The sequence below is a fragment of the Lytechinus variegatus genome, chromosome 13 (genome assembly GCF_018143015.1).
Source record: "Lytechinus variegatus isolate NC3 chromosome 13, Lvar_3.0, whole genome shotgun sequence".
Lineage (NCBI taxonomy): Eukaryota > Metazoa > Echinodermata > Echinoidea > Temnopleuroida > Toxopneustidae > Lytechinus > Lytechinus variegatus.
In genome coordinates, this window is record NC_054752.1 from 1,579,419 (window position 1) to 1,598,041 (window position 18,623).

The window sequence follows — 18,623 nt, forward strand, 5'->3', positions numbered from 1 at the left end:
CTTCATTTCCAGTCAGATCATTTGACGAATTATGGAAAATGAATCTTGCAATTCAGAGAAAGTTATTGACGTTTCCATATATCATTGTTATCATCATTCTTGTAATTATCATAATTATCATTATTTTGAATATTATGTTATTTTTGTTTTCATTCTTATTACTGTTATCATTGATATTAATATTGTAATTATTATCATCAATATTATCATAATATTAACATCATTAAAATAATTATCTCCTTTAATTATGATTAAGATCAAAACAATATCTATATCCTCTGATATAGTCAACTGGTCTAAAACAATTCATTGTTTGAAATTGAACTGGTCAACACCAGCCAGCAATTCTGATGATGCTGATCACGTGGTTTACCTCATTAGCATATTTCCTGTTTTTAAAAGAAAAGCAGGATTTCGAATGAAATATCATTGCAATGGCACTCGTTGTTGCTTAAAAACTTTCTAAATAAGTGTGTGAACTAATTCACAATGAAAATGTGTAATTTCATACATCACATTTAAAATAACAGCAGAAAGGTTAATTTACTAACCATCTTTTCCATTACATTTCACTGACATGGTGTAAAACAAACCAATGCATGTAATAAATTGATCCAGTAAGACCCGTACGAGGACCAGTTCGACCAGTTAGAGGACCAGTAGAACATACCAGTAAAACCAGCTTAAATTGGATACCAGTATGAAAACCAGTGAGACCAGTAACAACCACCAGAAACAAGACCAGTATTAAATTCCAGTAATTCAAGGCCAGTTTAATTTTTAACTGGACCATTTAGACCAGTAAACCGATGTTCCAATTTCCAGAGTTGCCAGTTAAAATTCTACTGGTGTAACTGGTCCAGAGGAACTGGTTTTTCCTTCTGGGATGGATATGGGAAGAGGGCCCAGGTGCTGCGGGTGCCGCTTAAGCACCTCTTCAAGTTTTTGCAGGGGGTGCTATACGTACATAGTTATACACAATATGTAGCATCCCTTGGAAAGGAGATGTGATTCAAATTTCCTTTAAAGTGAAGCCACTTCCTTTTTAATTTGCTTGTCTTATCATGTAACACGTAAGAGTAGAGTGAAATGCATAGAGTGATACCTTTGCCCTCCACTTACCAGACGGTAGAAAGCTTGCATGGGTGAACAATTATTACCTAAAATAACGACAACAAAAAATGATAGTATACCAATTTGTTGAGCTTTTCTATACTTTTATTAAATTATTTCTTGTCGGGGTGATTTTTTTTTTTTCAATTTGAAGTACCACACTTTTTTCAGATAAGTGTTTAGAATACTTAGCAGTGAAAGCCATGTTCATATGTTAAAGATTATAATTAAAACAGATTCAAAGATAATTAGTACACCACTAACTGTTACCAAATTACATCAAATTAAAATACATATATTTGAAGATCTCCCATATAAATATATACATATGAAAGTCTGTATTTTATCAATGCCCTTTACATTGGTATCAATAGACAAATAAAACTGCTTCTGTGTTGGCATGAGCAACAGTTAGTACAAATGCTAATTAATTTGTAACTAATTAAGTTCATTCCAACTGGAAGTACCAATTGGATCCAGTTGGAAACCAATTGGTTTCAACTGGTTCCAGTTGAAACCAGTTGCCTCCAATTGGTTTCAACTGGAACCAATTGAAACCAGTTGCCTCCAATTGGTTTCAATATTGGAACAACTGGAACCAATTGAAAACCAATTGCCAACTGGTTCCAGTTGCCCAATTGGTTTTAACTGGAACCAATTGGCAACTGGTTTTCAATCGGAACCAGTTGTTCCAATTTCCCTATTGAAACCAGTTGGCCAACTGGTTTCAATTGGTTTTGCTCTAAATGGTTTTAACTGGATTTTGGTCCTGGGTTTACCAGAAAAATCCCATCTAACGTCATATTTTGAGGAGTTTCTTCAGCCCGGTCTCGTATCTCAGAATCATTTCAGAGATTGGTGAACAATATTTCCCATTTGTGTTCAGATTCTGTCATATCGGTGGTGCCTTGAAGAGATTTAAAGAGCGATCTTGAAACATCGTTCCCCTCGAATATGATGAAGAAAATACCGTCACACTTATATCTCTGACAGGTCTGCATTGAAAAAAAGAGAAATAATGAATTGAAATGAATTGAAAAAGTCAATTTTCAGCAATTTATTCTATTTCATAGCTATAAGTAGAGATAATAACCAATGTGTACAGTGCAAGTACAAATGACTCTCAATCATAAGATTACAAATTTGTATATAGGCCTAAAAGTGAGGGAAATTCCCTCAATGACATGCGGATAAGTCAGATGGGGGGGGGGTAAATCCATGGCATAATTTAGTCTGCCTGTGCAAACCCTGCACACCAGTTAAGGGCCTAAATAGCAAGTCTTGTATGTGCTAGTCTTTGCGTGGAGACACTCTTGCTGATCAAAGTTTCAATCAGGGTCTGAGCCTGCAGACGCAGACTAAGCATAAGTTTGGTTACAACAATTATTTAAAGCAGGAGGAGATAAGGACAAGTAAATTTAAATGGAAAACCTCCTCCAACAAAAATTAATACAATAAACTAATTTCATGTATGTGTTGGAAATTTTTAAATATTCTGCTATGAGCATAATAAATTTACACAAATGCAGAGCTACTCTACAACTCATGCCGTTTTACTTGATGGTGTTATTTCATTTCTTAGATCTTTGTTAAAACGACCTTTACATTTTCGTTTTCTAGATACTGATTCACGTTAAATTTCGGCAAGCGCAGCCACATCACCCCTATGTTAAAAACTCTTCACTGATTGCCCCTGAAGGAACGCATAGTCTTTAAAATCCTTCTTTTGATTTTTCATACAGTCAATGGAACTTCCCCCAGTTGCAATAGGTCCTTGATGCATCATTACCAACCCTCAAGAAATTACGATCCTCATCATCTAATCTCTTACAAATTCCAGTTGCTAAGAAATCATGCGGGGAGCGGGCCTTTGCTCATGCGGGACCGAGCCTGTGGAATTCTCTCCCACACAGTTTGAAAACCCAGACTTCAGCGACCACCTTCCGAAGGGCAACCTGAAAACTTACCTGTATAAAAGCGTTTTTTGATAGACATTGACTTATTGTTCAGACATGTATTACATGTATATGTAAATAGTTTTTGTTGTTCTGCTCTGAAGCGCCTTGAGCATCTAATCAAGATGGAAAGTGCGCTATATAAATCTTATGTATTATTATTATTAATTCTGCGTCTGACCACCAACTTTGTTTCTTTTGACATCTGCTAACTTCCTCTTCCACAATCATGACAATGTTTTATCAGTCAATCGCTTCCTTTGTGATATAACACACATAGTCTCACCTTAATCAACCCACGGACAAGCGCTTTAGAAAGTCCTTTACCTGGAAAAATATGATGAAATAGAACTGATATAATATTAATAATGATAAAAATAGTATGATGAATTTTATGGCGTACCACGATCGTACATGCACGTGAACTTGGACACTGTCTATTCACAAGATTAATTAGAGTACTCGTATACGTGGTAAAGAGGAGCGGCCCAAGTCATGACTCTTGAGGGACCCATTTAGAAAATAGAAATTGTTTAATACTCCACCATCAAGTATAAAGTCTGTTAGAAAGATATAATTCAATCCATGAGAGAACATGGCCTCCTAAGAGTGTAGTATCTCTAACAATATTATTAGTGATAAAATTAACTTTTAAAGCTAACAGTAGCAGAAATATTTCTTTGTTTGTCTACGGCCTACAGAAGGTCATTCTTTTTATTATTTGGGTCTCTGTATTTTCTGTACGCTGACTGAATATTCGCTAACAATGTATTATAAGCTGCATTCAGGAGTTGTTGGAGCCCTATACTATCATGATTATAGGCCCCAGTCGAATTGAATTGAGTTATATTCAACTTTCTTTGTTTAATACTAGGGAAAATATCCGGATAGTATTTGTCAAATAAATTGGTTTGGCGAATTTATGTCAGACCTAAAATAATAGTTAAGACTTTAAATTTCGACAAAGACTTCCAAGCTGTTTTTCGTCATTTGACGGGCTTTTATAGTTCATTTGCTGAAACTGTTCCTGAATCTGTCGTGTATAGCGGTGCAAAAACTCGCTATTATTTCGAAAGCACTTACCCCTGTGAGCTGGATTTATACTGAGACCATGAAGTATATACGTCTTTCCTTTCAAAGCATTGTATAACGTGGAGTAGAGTACACAACCAACGATGTCGCGAATCGACGTCATTCCATCACCGTCAACACAACGTAGATGTTCCAAGACGACTGCTCCGTATTTATCATCGACTAAAAGGGCATTTCGTTCCATGTCTGAAAAACAAAGAAGAAGGTAAAAGTTTCATTAATATATCTGTATCTCTCTTAAAGTTTTGCCCTTCTGGGTCAAAGGGGATCAAAATGGTTCCAAGATGATCCCTCTTGGAATCATATGAATTATCAGATATGGTCTAACTGCGTCACATAATGACAGAGCCAACTTACTACCCAGTAACCTATGAACTCATCTTGGAGCCATCAGGACTACACGGAAAAATGGAAAATGTTGGGCAACATATTGTCCACTCAACAATTGGTTAAAAAATTGATCCAACTCTGGATAATTTTCAGCCAATATAGTGTATTGTCCACCCAAAGCACACACTACCAAGAACTGGATAAAGTTTTAACGAACAATATTGTTGCGTCGACAGTATATGTTGCCCAATATTTTTAATAGTGAATATGGGTACAGCGCGGGCACCCAGTTGGACCGCATGAAACCCATTTCGATATCATAATGGAGGACCATTAATTACTGTGGCCAAAAACTATTGGAAGAAGTTTACCCGTTTTTAGGACAGAGATTGGTAACTTATGGAATCGACAGCCAAACTGGGCCTGTCGAACAAATGATACGAGTTATTAAATCTCTTTCATTGAATTCAGGGAGGTCATTTCGGAGGCCATCTTGCAATTAACCACTTTCGAGGATGCAGATCATAAAAAGGTCTTTAGTGTTAATTTTCCGTGGCTAAATATGACAAATAATTATATAATATTGACTGGCCTTGAGGGGAACATCAAATATATTGCCAGCAAATTAATCATATTGGCCCGAGTCTTTAGACGAGGGCAATATGGGTCATTTAAGGGCAATATATTTGATGTTGCCCGAAAGAAGAGTCAGTCAATATTTTTATTATCATCCAAATCAGATATCTAGAGCAAAAATCATGATAATGGGGATATTTCTTTTAAAAATAGAGTTCTATTGTGTCATGTTAATATCGGTCTAGGCTCTGCACTTAATCATTATGACGTACTTGCAAGCGCTCGGATTCAGCGTTGTCTTTATGACGTATATTGTTGGTGGGCGGATCCTTATGAAGCGTATCTCTTTATACGCATCCACAAATGCCCGGATGTGAGACCAGGGAAAATACAAAGGTATATTTTGCTTCGTCTCTGCATGCAAAGTCAATACGCGCATTGAGACCGAGGAAAATACAAACAATATACCTACCCTTCCCGATATTTAGAAAATGTAGGGCGATACGGTTTTGTAAATGACCAGCTCAGATGTCTGATACGGGTGATAATCACTCATAATGCGTTTGTTGGCGACGCTAGGGATTATGAGTTAGCAATCATTGTGAGAACTATTATAGGGGTCTCATGTATAACATCTCCACCCATGCTGTCATTACTTACAAGGTGGGAACCACCTATTTTCAAAATAATATACTCTATACAAATAAATACTTCAATTTCGATCTCTAAGTACCCTGATCACGTATTCTTTCATGTTTTTTCCATCCTTAAGGAATACTACAGGCTAAGAATAATACATTTTGGTCCAATAAATTGTTTCAGCCTGGAGCACCCTTTTAGTAATGGCTCAAATATTTCATTTTGATGACAGGGTTGGAAAAAAGTGTACCTATTAACCGATTAGGTATTTTTTAGCCGAGTAAATAATAAATAAATACATAAGCAATATTGCAATGTGCTCACATTTCTTTGTTATAATTTTGTATATGACCAAATCCTTCATAACAGTTTAATTAAGCAGTAAAGATTTATACAAACATTGATCGGATATAAATTTGAATCAAAATGTTACAGAATCGATTTCTAAGCCTATTTGGAACAAATTAAGGACTCTTTATCGTTGAAAAATCCCATCCGTTACGGTATTGATACTCACATTTTCGTATAAGAGTCCTGTGTCCCAGAATTCCATGTGATATCAAAGACTCTTCTAACAGTTGACAGACTCTATTTCGTTCTTCATCATCTTCAAGCATACCGTCTCGAATAACGTAATCTGTATTGTTTATCTATTATAGGACACATAATACTTAAACGGTAACAAAGCGACTATCTTACCTTCTTTATACACACACACACACACACACATACACACACACACACACACACACATATATATATATATATATGATCATTATTCATTAGTATGATAATAATAATACCTATAATAATAATTATAATAATCATTATCATTATTAATGTTATAATTATTATTACTATCATTATTATTATTATTAATGTTATCCTAATTGTCATGATTATTATTGCTATTATCATTATTAATATTATCATAATCATTATTATTATTACTATTATTAATATTATCATATACAATCTTTGTCAACAACCAGCTTTAAGAATAAAATGAAAAAATTGCTTCTGTCGATTTTTATATAAACCCCTCAAAAAAGTAACGCAACTCAAGTTTGAGGGAGGATAACTTTTTTATCATTGATCTATAAAAGGTGAGAGTGGTGTAATTGAAAAGCTCCATTATTCCTCTTTACAATGATTACAAGGATAGTCCTGATTATGCAATCGTGGAATTTCAGTACTCCTGACAATAAGGCAAAGTCAGAAGTGAAATGTTGCAAAATGCATTGTTTCTTAACTAAAGTCTGCATTTGTTTTGAATCTGCACATGGGTTTACATTTTTCCCCGATGAATATTGTTGTTTTATGTGATTGTGTTCTTACTTTAAATGTGTTTGAATGCTGTCCAGGCTGTAATTGATGAAGTCAAAAGACATGAATCATGTGTGTTAAGCCTTACAATTGGCTTGTGTGAGCTATACCTGTGGTGTGTTTTTTTTGGTTGCTTGAAAAAGGTTCCATCATGCCCCGCTTATCAAATCTCCTTAGGGCCCAATCAATTGGCCAACTCGAAGCAGGGGTATCCCAAAACGATGTTGCCATCCGGTTTGGTGTGAGCAAAAGCACCATCTCAAGATTGAGTGCCAAATTCCTTGAATCTGGGGAAGTTAAAGATAGGCCAAGAAGTGGGCGTCCAAAGCAGACAACAACACAGGAAGATCGCTATATCACCCTCTCTGCATTAAGGAATCGAAGGCTATCGGCAAGAAATCTCCAAGAAAGGTTTGCACGCAGATACGGCAGAAGACTTTCTGATCAGACGATCAGAAACCGGCTCCACGCAACCAACTTGAGCGCCCGTAAAGCTGCAAGACCTGCCATGACCATGATGACTGCCCTTCACCGTCGTACCCTTATGCGCTGGTGCCGTGACCATTTACGATGGAACCAGGCGATGTGGAGATCTGTCCTTTTTTCTGATGCGTCACGATTCTGTCTTAGGAAGCTTGACGGCATGATCAAGGTCTGGCGACGTCCTGGTGAGCGATTTGCTGATTGTTGCATCGACAGAGTGACAGCATTTGGAGGAGGAAGTGTAATGGTTTGGGGAGGCATCTCCACGATGGGGAAAACACCACTCATCCTTGTTGATGGCAACATGACAGCTCAGCGCTACAGAGATGAAGTTCTTCAACCAATGGTACTTCCATATTTGCGCGGTAATCTTGGCCCGAATGCTATCTTTCAAGATGACAACGCTCGACCCCATAGAGCACGCATTGTCAATGAGTACTTGCAGAATGAGGGCGTTGAGAGGATGGAGTGGCCAGCGAACAGCCCAGACCTCAATCCAATTGAACACTTGTGGGATCAGCTTGGCAGGTCTGCCAGGCAGAGAGTGACTGATCGTACAACGTTAGCAGAGCTTCGCCTGATTCTGGTTGAAGAGTGGAACGCCATCCCACAGGCTCGTGTGACGAGATTGGTGAACAGTATGAGGAGGAGATGTAATGCAGTAGTTAATGTGTTTGGGTCATCTACCCGCTACTGACTCGTGTTGTATGAAGTTCTCAATAAAATGTAAGAAATTGATAAAACATAACCAATTTGTTTCTGTGTCTTCATTGTGTTTTAATGTTTGAAATAAAGAGTTAAACACCAATCCAAGTCTGTTGAGTACAATCGTGAATTCACTACTGAAAACAGTGAATTTTGCAACATTTTGTTCTTGACATTACTGCTCATTTATCATGACTGCGCATCTCATGGTAACATCAACATAACAAATGACATATCATTCCAAAGAAGAATAATTCCGCTTGCATATGATACCATTTTCATATATGGTGATTGGCCAATAAGATTTTTTATAACCCCTCAAAGTCGAGTTGCGTTACTTTTTTGAGGGGTTTTATAAATATTTCCCATCTTACGTCTCCTTTTGACTTTAAACATGATTGTTGTTGCGGCATTTATATTTTGCCCCCACTGATATTTTGTTGAGCATTCTATTTAATTTAGTAATTCATGCCCGCCTCCGTTCGCTCATATCTCCCTCTATAGTTCCCTTTCCTTTTCTTTTCTCTGCCCTTTCCTTTGTATTGTTTATTGTATTGTATTTTTGTCTACAGGCGTATCCCGCCACAAGCCTCAGCTTTTAGGGTATACGCCTTCTTCCTTAAACCCAATATGTACATATTTATATATATTTTTTTATAACAAATTGATTTATGTATGAATTTATGTTTGCGAAAAGTGTAATCAAATGGACGAAAATAAATGCTTTATTTGAATTGAATAACAATAATAATAACAATAATAATTATTTTTATTATTATTATTATTATTATATTTATCTATCAACATAAACTACTATGCTGCTGACTGGCTCGCTTGCTGCTACTATAGTAGTCCTGAGTGGGCGTATATTGACTGAATTAAGCGGACTTTCCAAAGTCCCAAATTCACAACCCATCACCATCAACATTATAAGTAGGCCTATCCTCATCACTGTTACAATGCTTACAATCTTCAATATTTTCGAGAACCATACCTCATAATCTGATCCTGTTGAATATTGGCTTTGCATGAACCAAAAATGTCGATGAACTTGTTCGGCTGGTTTTGCGTTTCTACAATTTTCTGCCTCTAATACTTGAAGGGTTGAGAGATTGTTTCCATTCACTATCGTTGTCAATGTATTCGCCTTTTCTTCGAAACATATCTAGAATTTAAACATAATATGAAAATTGATAGACCAAGAAATATTGACAAGTAGGTACATAACTGCATCTTCAACGTTGTACCATCGTCGCATTTCTATCTACCGGCTTTCCAACTTAATTTCCAACTTGCCCCCAACACACCAATTTACTACTACATGTAAATGCTACTGTTACTACTACTTCCACTACTACTACAGCACTACTAACTACTACTACTACTACTACTACTACTACTACTACTACTACTACTACTACTACTACTACTACTACTACTACCACTACTACCACTACTACCACTACTACTACTACCACTACCGCTACTACTATTATTATTACTACCACTACCACTACTACTGCTACTACTAATCCTACTACTACTACTACTACTACTACTACTACTACTACTACTACTACTACTACTACTACTACTACTACTACTACTACTTCTTCTACTACTACTACTACTACTACTACTATTGCTGCTGCGCCTTAACCTTCTTCTTGTTATTTTCATTCTTCTTCTTCTTCTTCTACAGCTAATGTCATTTCTACTACAATTCGATTTCTTCTCACCAGTCCTACTTTTTTTGGCTTAAAAAATGAGAACTATGAAGACTGACACACAGGCTGAGAAACGAGAAATGAAATCCAAAAGTCAACGTTATATATTGATCTTCAAATATAATCATAATGTAAAATCTTGATGAATTCTTACTCTTTTAACTGTCTGAATCACTTTTCTCTCCAATTTGTGACCTGTATATGTAAAACAGAATGTGAGGAAAGTTTATGGAAATGGTGAGAGGGGAATCTGTATTCTACGATCCCAATATTTCATTTTCTCCTCACTGGTTAGGAACCTACAATCCTGTATCGGGGAGTCATGTTGCAGACCTCGAAAGCAATTATATGACCGTGTCATTAACCCTAAATCTCCCGGGGTATTTTGACTCTTGTCATTCCCAAGGGGGGGGGGGCCATTATGGCCCCCCTTAAGATCTCGGCCGCCGATCGCGCGAGCAACGCAAAAAATTGCACGCTGGTAGTGTGCGATGTAATCTACAAGGCTGTATGGTAAAATTTTCCAAAATAAAGAGATTTTATTTTATATGAATTAATTATGCTAATTTATGCATAAATCATACTTTTTGCTCTAATTCACTAAATAAAGCTCCTAAAATGCTAATTTTTGGTAAAAATTTTCTTTGTAGCATTCTTAACAATCGTAATTCAAAAAAACTTTGGTTTGGAAATAAATTTCTTATGTATTTTATTGTTTTATGAATTTCTTTGTTTTTTTTACTTTTTGTTTTTTATTGTTTTTTCAATGAAAATTGTTCCAGACATAATTCTGATCATAAACAAGGCAAAATTAATTAATTTTAATCAGTAAAAGTAGAAATAATGATACATTTATGAATTTTGGCTAAACACGCAATTTGCATTGGATTTGTACATGAAATCACGTTTATGAGCAATTTTGGGTCTGACATGCACTTGCATAATGTTGCGTAATGTCGTAACCACGTACCCGGGCTTCACAACTTTGGTCTCAAAATTTGCGCGAGACTTGAATGTAAAAGTCAGTGAGCTGCGAGGTGAAAAAATTTCGCGCAGCAGATATATCGCGAAAATTGTTGAGGGGGGCCATTATGCCCCCCCGGAGAATTAGGGTTAAGCTTGACTTTGGTGACCTAGTCCTTGTTTTTGGCCTTGAAGGTCGGAGGTCCTTATAGTATTGTGCCCCTGTTAGTCTTCTGATGAGGCCAGAAATAAGTCAGTTGACTATTGGATTAATCAAATGACTACCATATATATATTTTTTATGTACTTATTACTTGTATAGTTGCATTGCCGGCCGTCTTTTATACATTTGGCGTATTATGAATTCTTTGACCGTAGTGACATTGATATCGAGATTTCGGCCCAGGATTCATCTATTCTTTGCCCCTAACACTGCTATAATTGTGCACATCGTATACATGGTACAGCCACCCGTGCAAAATATCCACCACCTTGCACTTGCGCCATGTATATGCTTATTATTAAAATTGGACATTAAAGTATAAATCATCATCATTTGTCCTAGTTTAAAATCTTTTGAAAAGGAGCCACGAACTTTTGAAGGGATGTCTGATGTAGCAACAGTGAAGGTGTCTCCATTCTCCCGTGTGATAGTGAAACCCCGTAGATATGAATGCACATCCGACTAATTGCTTCTCAGATTTATTCTCGATCACCAGAGCCTGGAACAGCTTCTGCTTGAAATGCTCCAAGAAATCTGAAGGAAATCAGTGATCGGGAAAAATACATAGAAAAGGGTTAGAATTATGGAACAAATGCTAAGAAATAAATATCATAATTTCCAAGAGTTATGATAACAGTCTTATAAAATGTAATATATCTCTTCTATACTGTCACTATAGTTTACAATTCCTTCTAGCCTCATACAGTTCTTCCTCTATCATGTCTACTACTACTACTACTGCAAATATACTCTAACATACTACTTCTGTTATTACTACTTCTTCTACTGTTGTTGTTGTTGCTGACTATTGCTACTTCATGATATGACCCATACACGTTCATGTTAATTTACAAGAAATGTACTTTGCACCCTCGATCGAATTGCATACCAGCATACCGTGCACTTACTTTATGACTTTATGCTAAAACTCAAATCAAACCGGCATTGCCAAATCCTAAGGGTCTATAATTTACAGTGATAATATATAATAACATACCCACTGCAAATATGAATATTGCCTTAAAAGTCTTGTAAATGTTCTCTTTGCAAAAGGCTATCAATTAATACTTAAAACGTTTGTCTTAGTGTTCACCAGCGAAACTCTATAAACTTACACACACTAATTATCTCAAAAGTGTTTTAAAATCATATTCATAGACCATTTACAGTTGTAAGAAGATTACAAAGACGCGTATTGAGGTCATGAATAAATGTAACAATAATCATTAGCAAATGCTAGAATACGTCAGAAATAGGATCAAGGCCCGATCCGGCCATATTAGTTAATATGCCCAGACGCCATTAATACCGCTCATCTAAGTAAAAATCCGGGACGGGCGCAAAACGCAAGCAAATACACACACAGTGCTTCGCGAAGCACTGCACATGGCCCGTATTCTGATAGCAGGTTTAATTTAACCCTAGTCTAAAGTTAACCCTGGTTTAACAAAACCTCCTCTAAACCTCACCTGTGGTCTAAGTGTAGTTTAATTATTTTGGTATTCTGATAGCCAGGTTTAACTAAACCTGGGTTAAACCCGGGTTAAAAATTATTTTTGGAAATAATATTAACCCTCTTTGAACCAAGACTAGCAGCTTTTTGGTAATTTACTGCTGCAGGGATGACTGCAACAAAGTTGAAAAAATGCCACTAAAGTTGTTTTTTCTTAAAAATTTGGCTTTATGGAAACTAATTACAACTATTGTAGTGAAAGAAAGGCATTCATCACCCATATATGGTAAGAAATTTTCATTTATATTACCTTTATTTTTGTTAATTACGAAAACATTTCAACCCCAAACCGAGTGACTTGCTTAGTTTTTTGTGTATCAGTCCGATTTATTGCTTTTCATGTTTGTCAAAATCTAAGTTGAATAAATTTCCCTCACGCCAGTGTTTCCACTTTGAAGGAAATTACCCGAATTCCAGGAAATTCCGGGAAGTCCGAAAATTACAATGAAACAACAATTAGGCCTAAATATAGCAACTATTTATATTAATGTTACATTTAAATGATTTTAACCTCCATACGTAGCTCAAAATTTTTCTGCTCGCACTCCGCGCTCGCATTTCGTAATGTTGTTCCTATTTTTAAAAAGGACGGGAACAAAAAAATGCGAAATTCCCTGATTTTTGCCACCTGGAACAAATTTACACTCGTTGTATTATTGCCCGATTTTCGTTAAAAATCAAACTTGAAAATTCCAGGAAATATTTATGAATTTCAGGAAATTTGGAATCCAATTTCGGGAAATTTATTTTGGAGCTGTGGAAACAATGCCTCACGCACTCTAGACTAGAGTTAGAGAGTCTAGACTGAACTGTAGTCTCTAGTCCTAGATCTAAAACAATAAGTTAAGAGGTCGACATCTTTATTCTAACTTTAAATAAGGGAAAATTTTTGTAACTTTTGAGAGTAGTCTTTGGTCTCACATAAGATGTAGCCTATGCCTAGGCCCAATTGTTTGGAGGAGAATTGAACATTATTTTGACTTTTTTACTTTCCTGAAGCAAAACGTAGACGTAGTCCGGTGCATAGGCGGCGGAAGCGGGGGGGGGGGGGGGGGGGTGACAGGGGGGACGTGTCCCCCCCTTAAATTTGAGGAGGGGGACGGTCCCCCCTAAATTTGTTGTTGATGACCTTTTTTTTTTTTTTTGGCTTGCTTGCTTGTCAATTTATTTTCCTACGTCCCCCTTGAATTTTTGGGTTGAGAATCTTTTTTTTTTCCTTGTCAAAAATTTTTTGGTTGTCCCCTCCTAAAATTTTTGGCTTCCGCCGCCAATGGTCTGGTGCCTTATGTAAAAGTTAGTGGAGCAACTGGGACTGAAGCTATATATTGGTCTAAGTCTAGAACAACATTCAGGACTTAGGCTAGGCTGACTTAGCCTTGGGACAGGGATAGATATAGATTATTATTCTAACCTTAGCAACTTAGATCTAGTGGATTGTCTTAGACAAAAAGCTTTAGTCTCTGTCTTACCTTTTGGTTGTTCCGCTGAATTATAACAGTCTATGATGACCTCTCTCAGTCTCACCAAAGCAATATGATATGAGAGTAAAATGTCAGAATTTTAAAAATAAATCTCCAGAAACAACGGTTATTCCTGTCTGCAGTGTAAGATCTGAGCCGACTATCGCTGCATTGCTTGGCAAGATTTAGAATTAGTCCTACTCCTAGACATCTCTCTACTCCTGTTTTAGGTGACTGAAGAGTTTTTTATTTAAACATTTTTGGGACTCGTTTAGGTTTCGAAGTCCAGGACTAGAAAACAGACCTAAACCTAGACCAACAGCTCAGTCTTGAATAGACTAGGCCTGGCCTAGATTTATGTAAAAACTGTATAGGCCTGACATTAGTTTAGTCTGTGCTATCTATTCATTCAAGATTCTATTTCTAGCCTACCCGGTACTAGCCCTAATGTTATGACTGGTTGATCTAGTCTAGGGCCTACTGTATGATCTAGAATCTCTAACGCTGGCCTATATCTAGACTAAAAAATAACTTAGACTAAAAGTTAGACCCTATCTAGACCTTGAACTAGACTCTATGTCAATCTTGGTTTACATGTAATAGGTCTAGATCTAGAGATTTGTAGACTCTCAACATGCTCAATGTAGATTCTAAATTAAAAAAAGTAAATGTAGGCTATTCTACAGTAGATCGATCTACTCATAGGCCTTTAAAGGAAGTAGGCTAGAGATCTAACGTTGGATTATTTCTATTATAGATCTAAATGATCTAGATCTAAAGCTAGGGACTGTAGTTCGAGATCTAGAGGTCTAGCACCCCCTTAAAACAAGAAGTAAGCCTATAGCTACATGAAGTTCTTTGCGTAGCCAACAACAGTTAGCATTGACCATTGTCTTAATCTTATTTTGGTGTGTGTAGTTACCATACAAAACATACTTGATGAATGAGAAAATGTGTCTTGCAGATTAGTTTACCTTAAATCAAAATTGTTTTAAATTTCACGAGCATAGGCCTATGTTATAAAATGAAGAATTAGTTCAATCCATTAGATGTGTTAACACATTTATTAATGTAATATGCTGTCACAATGGCAACACAGTTTCCAACACACACAAATATATATGTCTTGCGGATTTATACCTCTAAACCAATGTGTGAGCCAACTTTTATAAGAATTGGTTGAAAACTAATGATTTTCACCTAATTTCATTATGTAATATGTTGTTACCATGGTAACACGATTTCTGATACATACAAAAATATGTCTTGCACATCTTCAACTCAAGACTAATGTGTGTGCCAAATATCATGAGCATTGGTTGAGAAAAAGATGAAGGAGTTCAAACCACAAAATTTTCACCTTATTTTCATTATTCAATATGTTGTTACCATATGGCAACCCAATTTCTGATACAGGCAAAAATATGTCTTAGACATCTTCACCTCAACATTAATGTATGCGCCAAATTTTTAAGCGAATCGACCAGTTGGAAAATGATAAAATAGTTCAAATCACTAGATTTTCATCTTACTTTGATATTTGATTTGTTACCATGGCAACATGGTTTTTTTTTAATTAAGTCATAAAATATATTTTGCACATCTTCACGTCAAGACTAATGTTTGTGCCACATTGCATGAAAATTGGTTAAAACTGAGGAAGTAGTTGGAATTGCCAAATTTTTACATAGCTTTTGCCATAATATACCGTTACGATGACAATACAATTTCCGACACATGCAAAAATGTGTCTACCAAATTTTCACCTCAAGACTTATGTATGTGCCAAATATCAGTCATGAGAAATTGTTTAGAAATTATTAAGTAATTGAAAGCACAAGTTTTTCACCTAATTTTCGATATTTAATATGTTGTTACCATGGCAAGGCAATTATATACTTCAGGCATAGAATATTTTTTTGCACATCTTCACAATAAGACTAATGTATGTGCCAAATTTCATGAATATTGTTAAAAAACTGAGTATTTGGAACAGCAAGATTTATACATAGTTTTTGCCATAATATACCGTTACCATGGCAACACAATTTCCGACACATGAAAAATATGTCTTGCACATCTTTACCTCAAAACCAATGTGTGAGCCAGCTTTCTTAAGAATTGGTCCGAAACTGATGAAAGTATATTAATCGGCAAAATTTTGGCCAAAATATACTGTTATCATGGCAACACAATTTGCGAAAAAGCAAAAAAAAAAATCTTACACCTTACCTCAAGACCAATGTGTGTTCCAAATTTCAAGAGAATCGGTTAAAAACTGAGGAAGTAGCTCAAAATACAATATAGTCATACATTCTAAAAATTTGTTGGCCATGATTTGTTAGATTTAAACCAGGCTTTACCTACCCCTGCGCGAGTTTAACTTTTGGAGGATTTATTACACTTAGACCAGGGTTAAATTAAACCTTGCTATTGGAATACGAAACTTAAACCTAGGTTTAAATATGGCAGTTTATTACCACACTTAGACCAGGGTTAAGTTAAACCACGCTATCAGAATACGGGCCTGTGGGTGTTCATGTGTGCATTTTGCACCCCTCCCGGATTTCTTTTTGGTCGTAAAGCTTTGCGCGTTATATAAGATTCTTTATTTGACAATTGGAAATGTGTGATGTAGCGTAGCGCAGTGCAGTAGCCCGCTACCACGCCAAATGTGATTTATGGGAGCGTGTCAGCAAGAAGAGTGTGTTCGTTTCCTCATCAGTGCTCCCTTTGTTATGTAAACGGGGATGTGAAGTGTTTCTGTTCTTTTTTGTGATAGCACAGTAAATGTCGTCATTCATATTTATTGCGAATTCCATGAATTCCACTCCTGAAGACGGACAAAATTCAAGTTTGTGAGCGCTCTGGTGAATACAAAAATATTCCCACATTACTAATGATAAATAAATTAAAACTATATGGAAATTAGTAAATTTGGTCACAGAAGTGATATTCTAATGATTTTTAAAGTGTGTGCTCTATACAGCATTGGCATACCATAGTCCTACCTGTAGATTCTGCACAGGCCAGATGGTAGCAGTGAACAAGTGGTTTCTATAACACTCCACATGGTGTACCGTAAACCACATCAGCAATTGTACATGCCACCATGCAAACCTTCAAACAACATCTGAATTCCATGAAATTTATAACTCTACCAGTACCTTAATATGCCCAAAAGAACTTTTAATAAAATATGCTTTTCCTAATTTTCTCTTTTCGCTCTACCCCCCCCCCCTCAGACATTTCAACCCCCCTGTCCGCTGCTATATATACCCCAAAAGGAAACCCCTTTTCCCGCCCTCCGGGCCAACACGAATTATTAGGATCTTGGCTTGTTCATCACTCTATATACTAGAACCTTAATATGTCCAACTAATCTTCTATATTGCTTTATTCCGTACTTTCATGAAGTTTGTCACTCTATACTAGCACCTTAATATGCCCAAAAAGATTTTTTGAATTTTGCTTTTCCTACTTTTCTCTTTTCGCTCTATCCCCCTCAGACATTTCAAACCGAATTTGGCCAAAATAAATCCTAGTCATTTACACTTACTTTGTTTTGAGTTCCCAAATAGTGTTTCCAAACCTTCAGATTTGACGTATTCATTGAGAAACTCGTACAGGACTTCGCCTTCATACTCGGTTGCTAGACGAATCGTATTCAGGTCCATTATTTGAAAAACAAAGAAAAGAATAAAACGTATTTATTGGAGGTTTTGCAAGACCGGTTATCCCTTTCAAACCCAAAGCACACGAGGGTAATTCATCTGCGCGCAAAGCATGCCGGACAGGCGTAAGTAAAGATCACATGATTTTTTTTAATTAAAATAATTCATTAAAAATAGATCAAATGTTTGTATATCAAAATAAAAACGATAAAGATAATGCTATGTTCATACTATTTCATAATTAAGGCGTTTGGGGAGGCTAGACTGCATTTTTGTATTTCATTTTAGTCATTATTACCCACAATGCAGTTCTGGTTTTTCTGCCAATGAACTGTGTGTGTGTGTTTGAGTTTTGTCAGACGTGTATCAATCAGAAATGATTATTTACGTCCGGGACAGACCTTTAACGTCACCATCCGAAAAACGTGACTAGGGCTCGAACCTCGACCCTCTGCATCAATTTGTAACTTCCCCACAGCTTGGATTACAGGCGCACGCCACAACGCCCAGTTGTGGCCGAAATTGGCCGAAATTATGGTTAGTCTTATTTCAGGCCATTTAACTTTTGATTGAGCTGGGCAAGTACCTGATTAACATATCAAGTCTTAATGTACTGTTAATTGTGACTAATGTCAGTGGATTAAAGCAAAATCTATCGAGGGATTGATTTTTAATGATTTTTTTTGATGAGCTATGATATAACACGTGAGTGAATGGGGGTCTGTAATACTCGTGTGTACCCTATAGCGCGACTAAACTTCTACACTGTCGTTGCTATGGCTGGGCGTCGTCTGCTAGAAATCAGTGGTGAGAATGCTTCAAACAGTTTCATGCAAAGCGATAG

General features: G+C 36.4%; 1 protein-coding gene across 2 annotated transcripts; it reads right to left on the bottom strand.

The window, feature by feature from the left end:
• Nucleotides 1–1,812: 1,812 nt before the first annotated feature.
• Nucleotides 1,813–17,888, bottom strand: LOC121426398. Of its 2 annotated transcripts, XM_041622687.1 has the most exons (8): nucleotides 17,665–17,887; nucleotides 11,505–11,666; nucleotides 10,101–10,141; nucleotides 9,214–9,384; nucleotides 6,223–6,355; nucleotides 4,152–4,346; nucleotides 3,355–3,395; nucleotides 1,813–2,108 (listed from the first exon to the last, which is right to left on the bottom strand). In XM_041622687.1, exons 1-8 carry the CDS (start codon nucleotides 17,780–17,782, stop codon nucleotides 1,962–1,964), a joined length of 1,008 nt encoding a protein of 335 aa, XP_041478621.1. In that variant the 5' UTR covers nucleotides 17,783–17,887; the 3' UTR covers nucleotides 1,813–1,961. The 2 variants fall into 2 exon arrangements, with proteins under 2 accessions (XP_041478621.1, XP_041478622.1); XM_041622688.1 differs by lacking the exon at nucleotides 3,355–3,395 and having other exon boundaries at nucleotides 2,003–2,108; nucleotides 17,665–17,888.
• Between the last annotated feature and the right edge of the window lie 735 nt (nucleotides 17,889–18,623).

What these genes read in the sequence shown, in the direction of transcription:
- LOC121426398 (XM_041622687.1), bottom strand. Translation starts at nt 17,782, where the DNA reads ATGGACCTGAATACGATTCGTCTAGCAACCGAGTATGAAGGCGAAGTC. An exon ending in CAACAGGATCAGATTATGAG is followed by an intron (nt 6,356 to 9,213) that starts GTATGGTTCTCG and finishes GTCCTATAATAG; the next exon opens with ATAAACAATACAGATTACGT. An exon ending in TATAAATCCAGCTCACAGGG is followed by an intron (nt 3,396 to 4,151) that starts GTAAGTGCTTTC and finishes ATATTTTTCCAG; the next exon opens with GTAAAGGACTTTCTAAAGCG.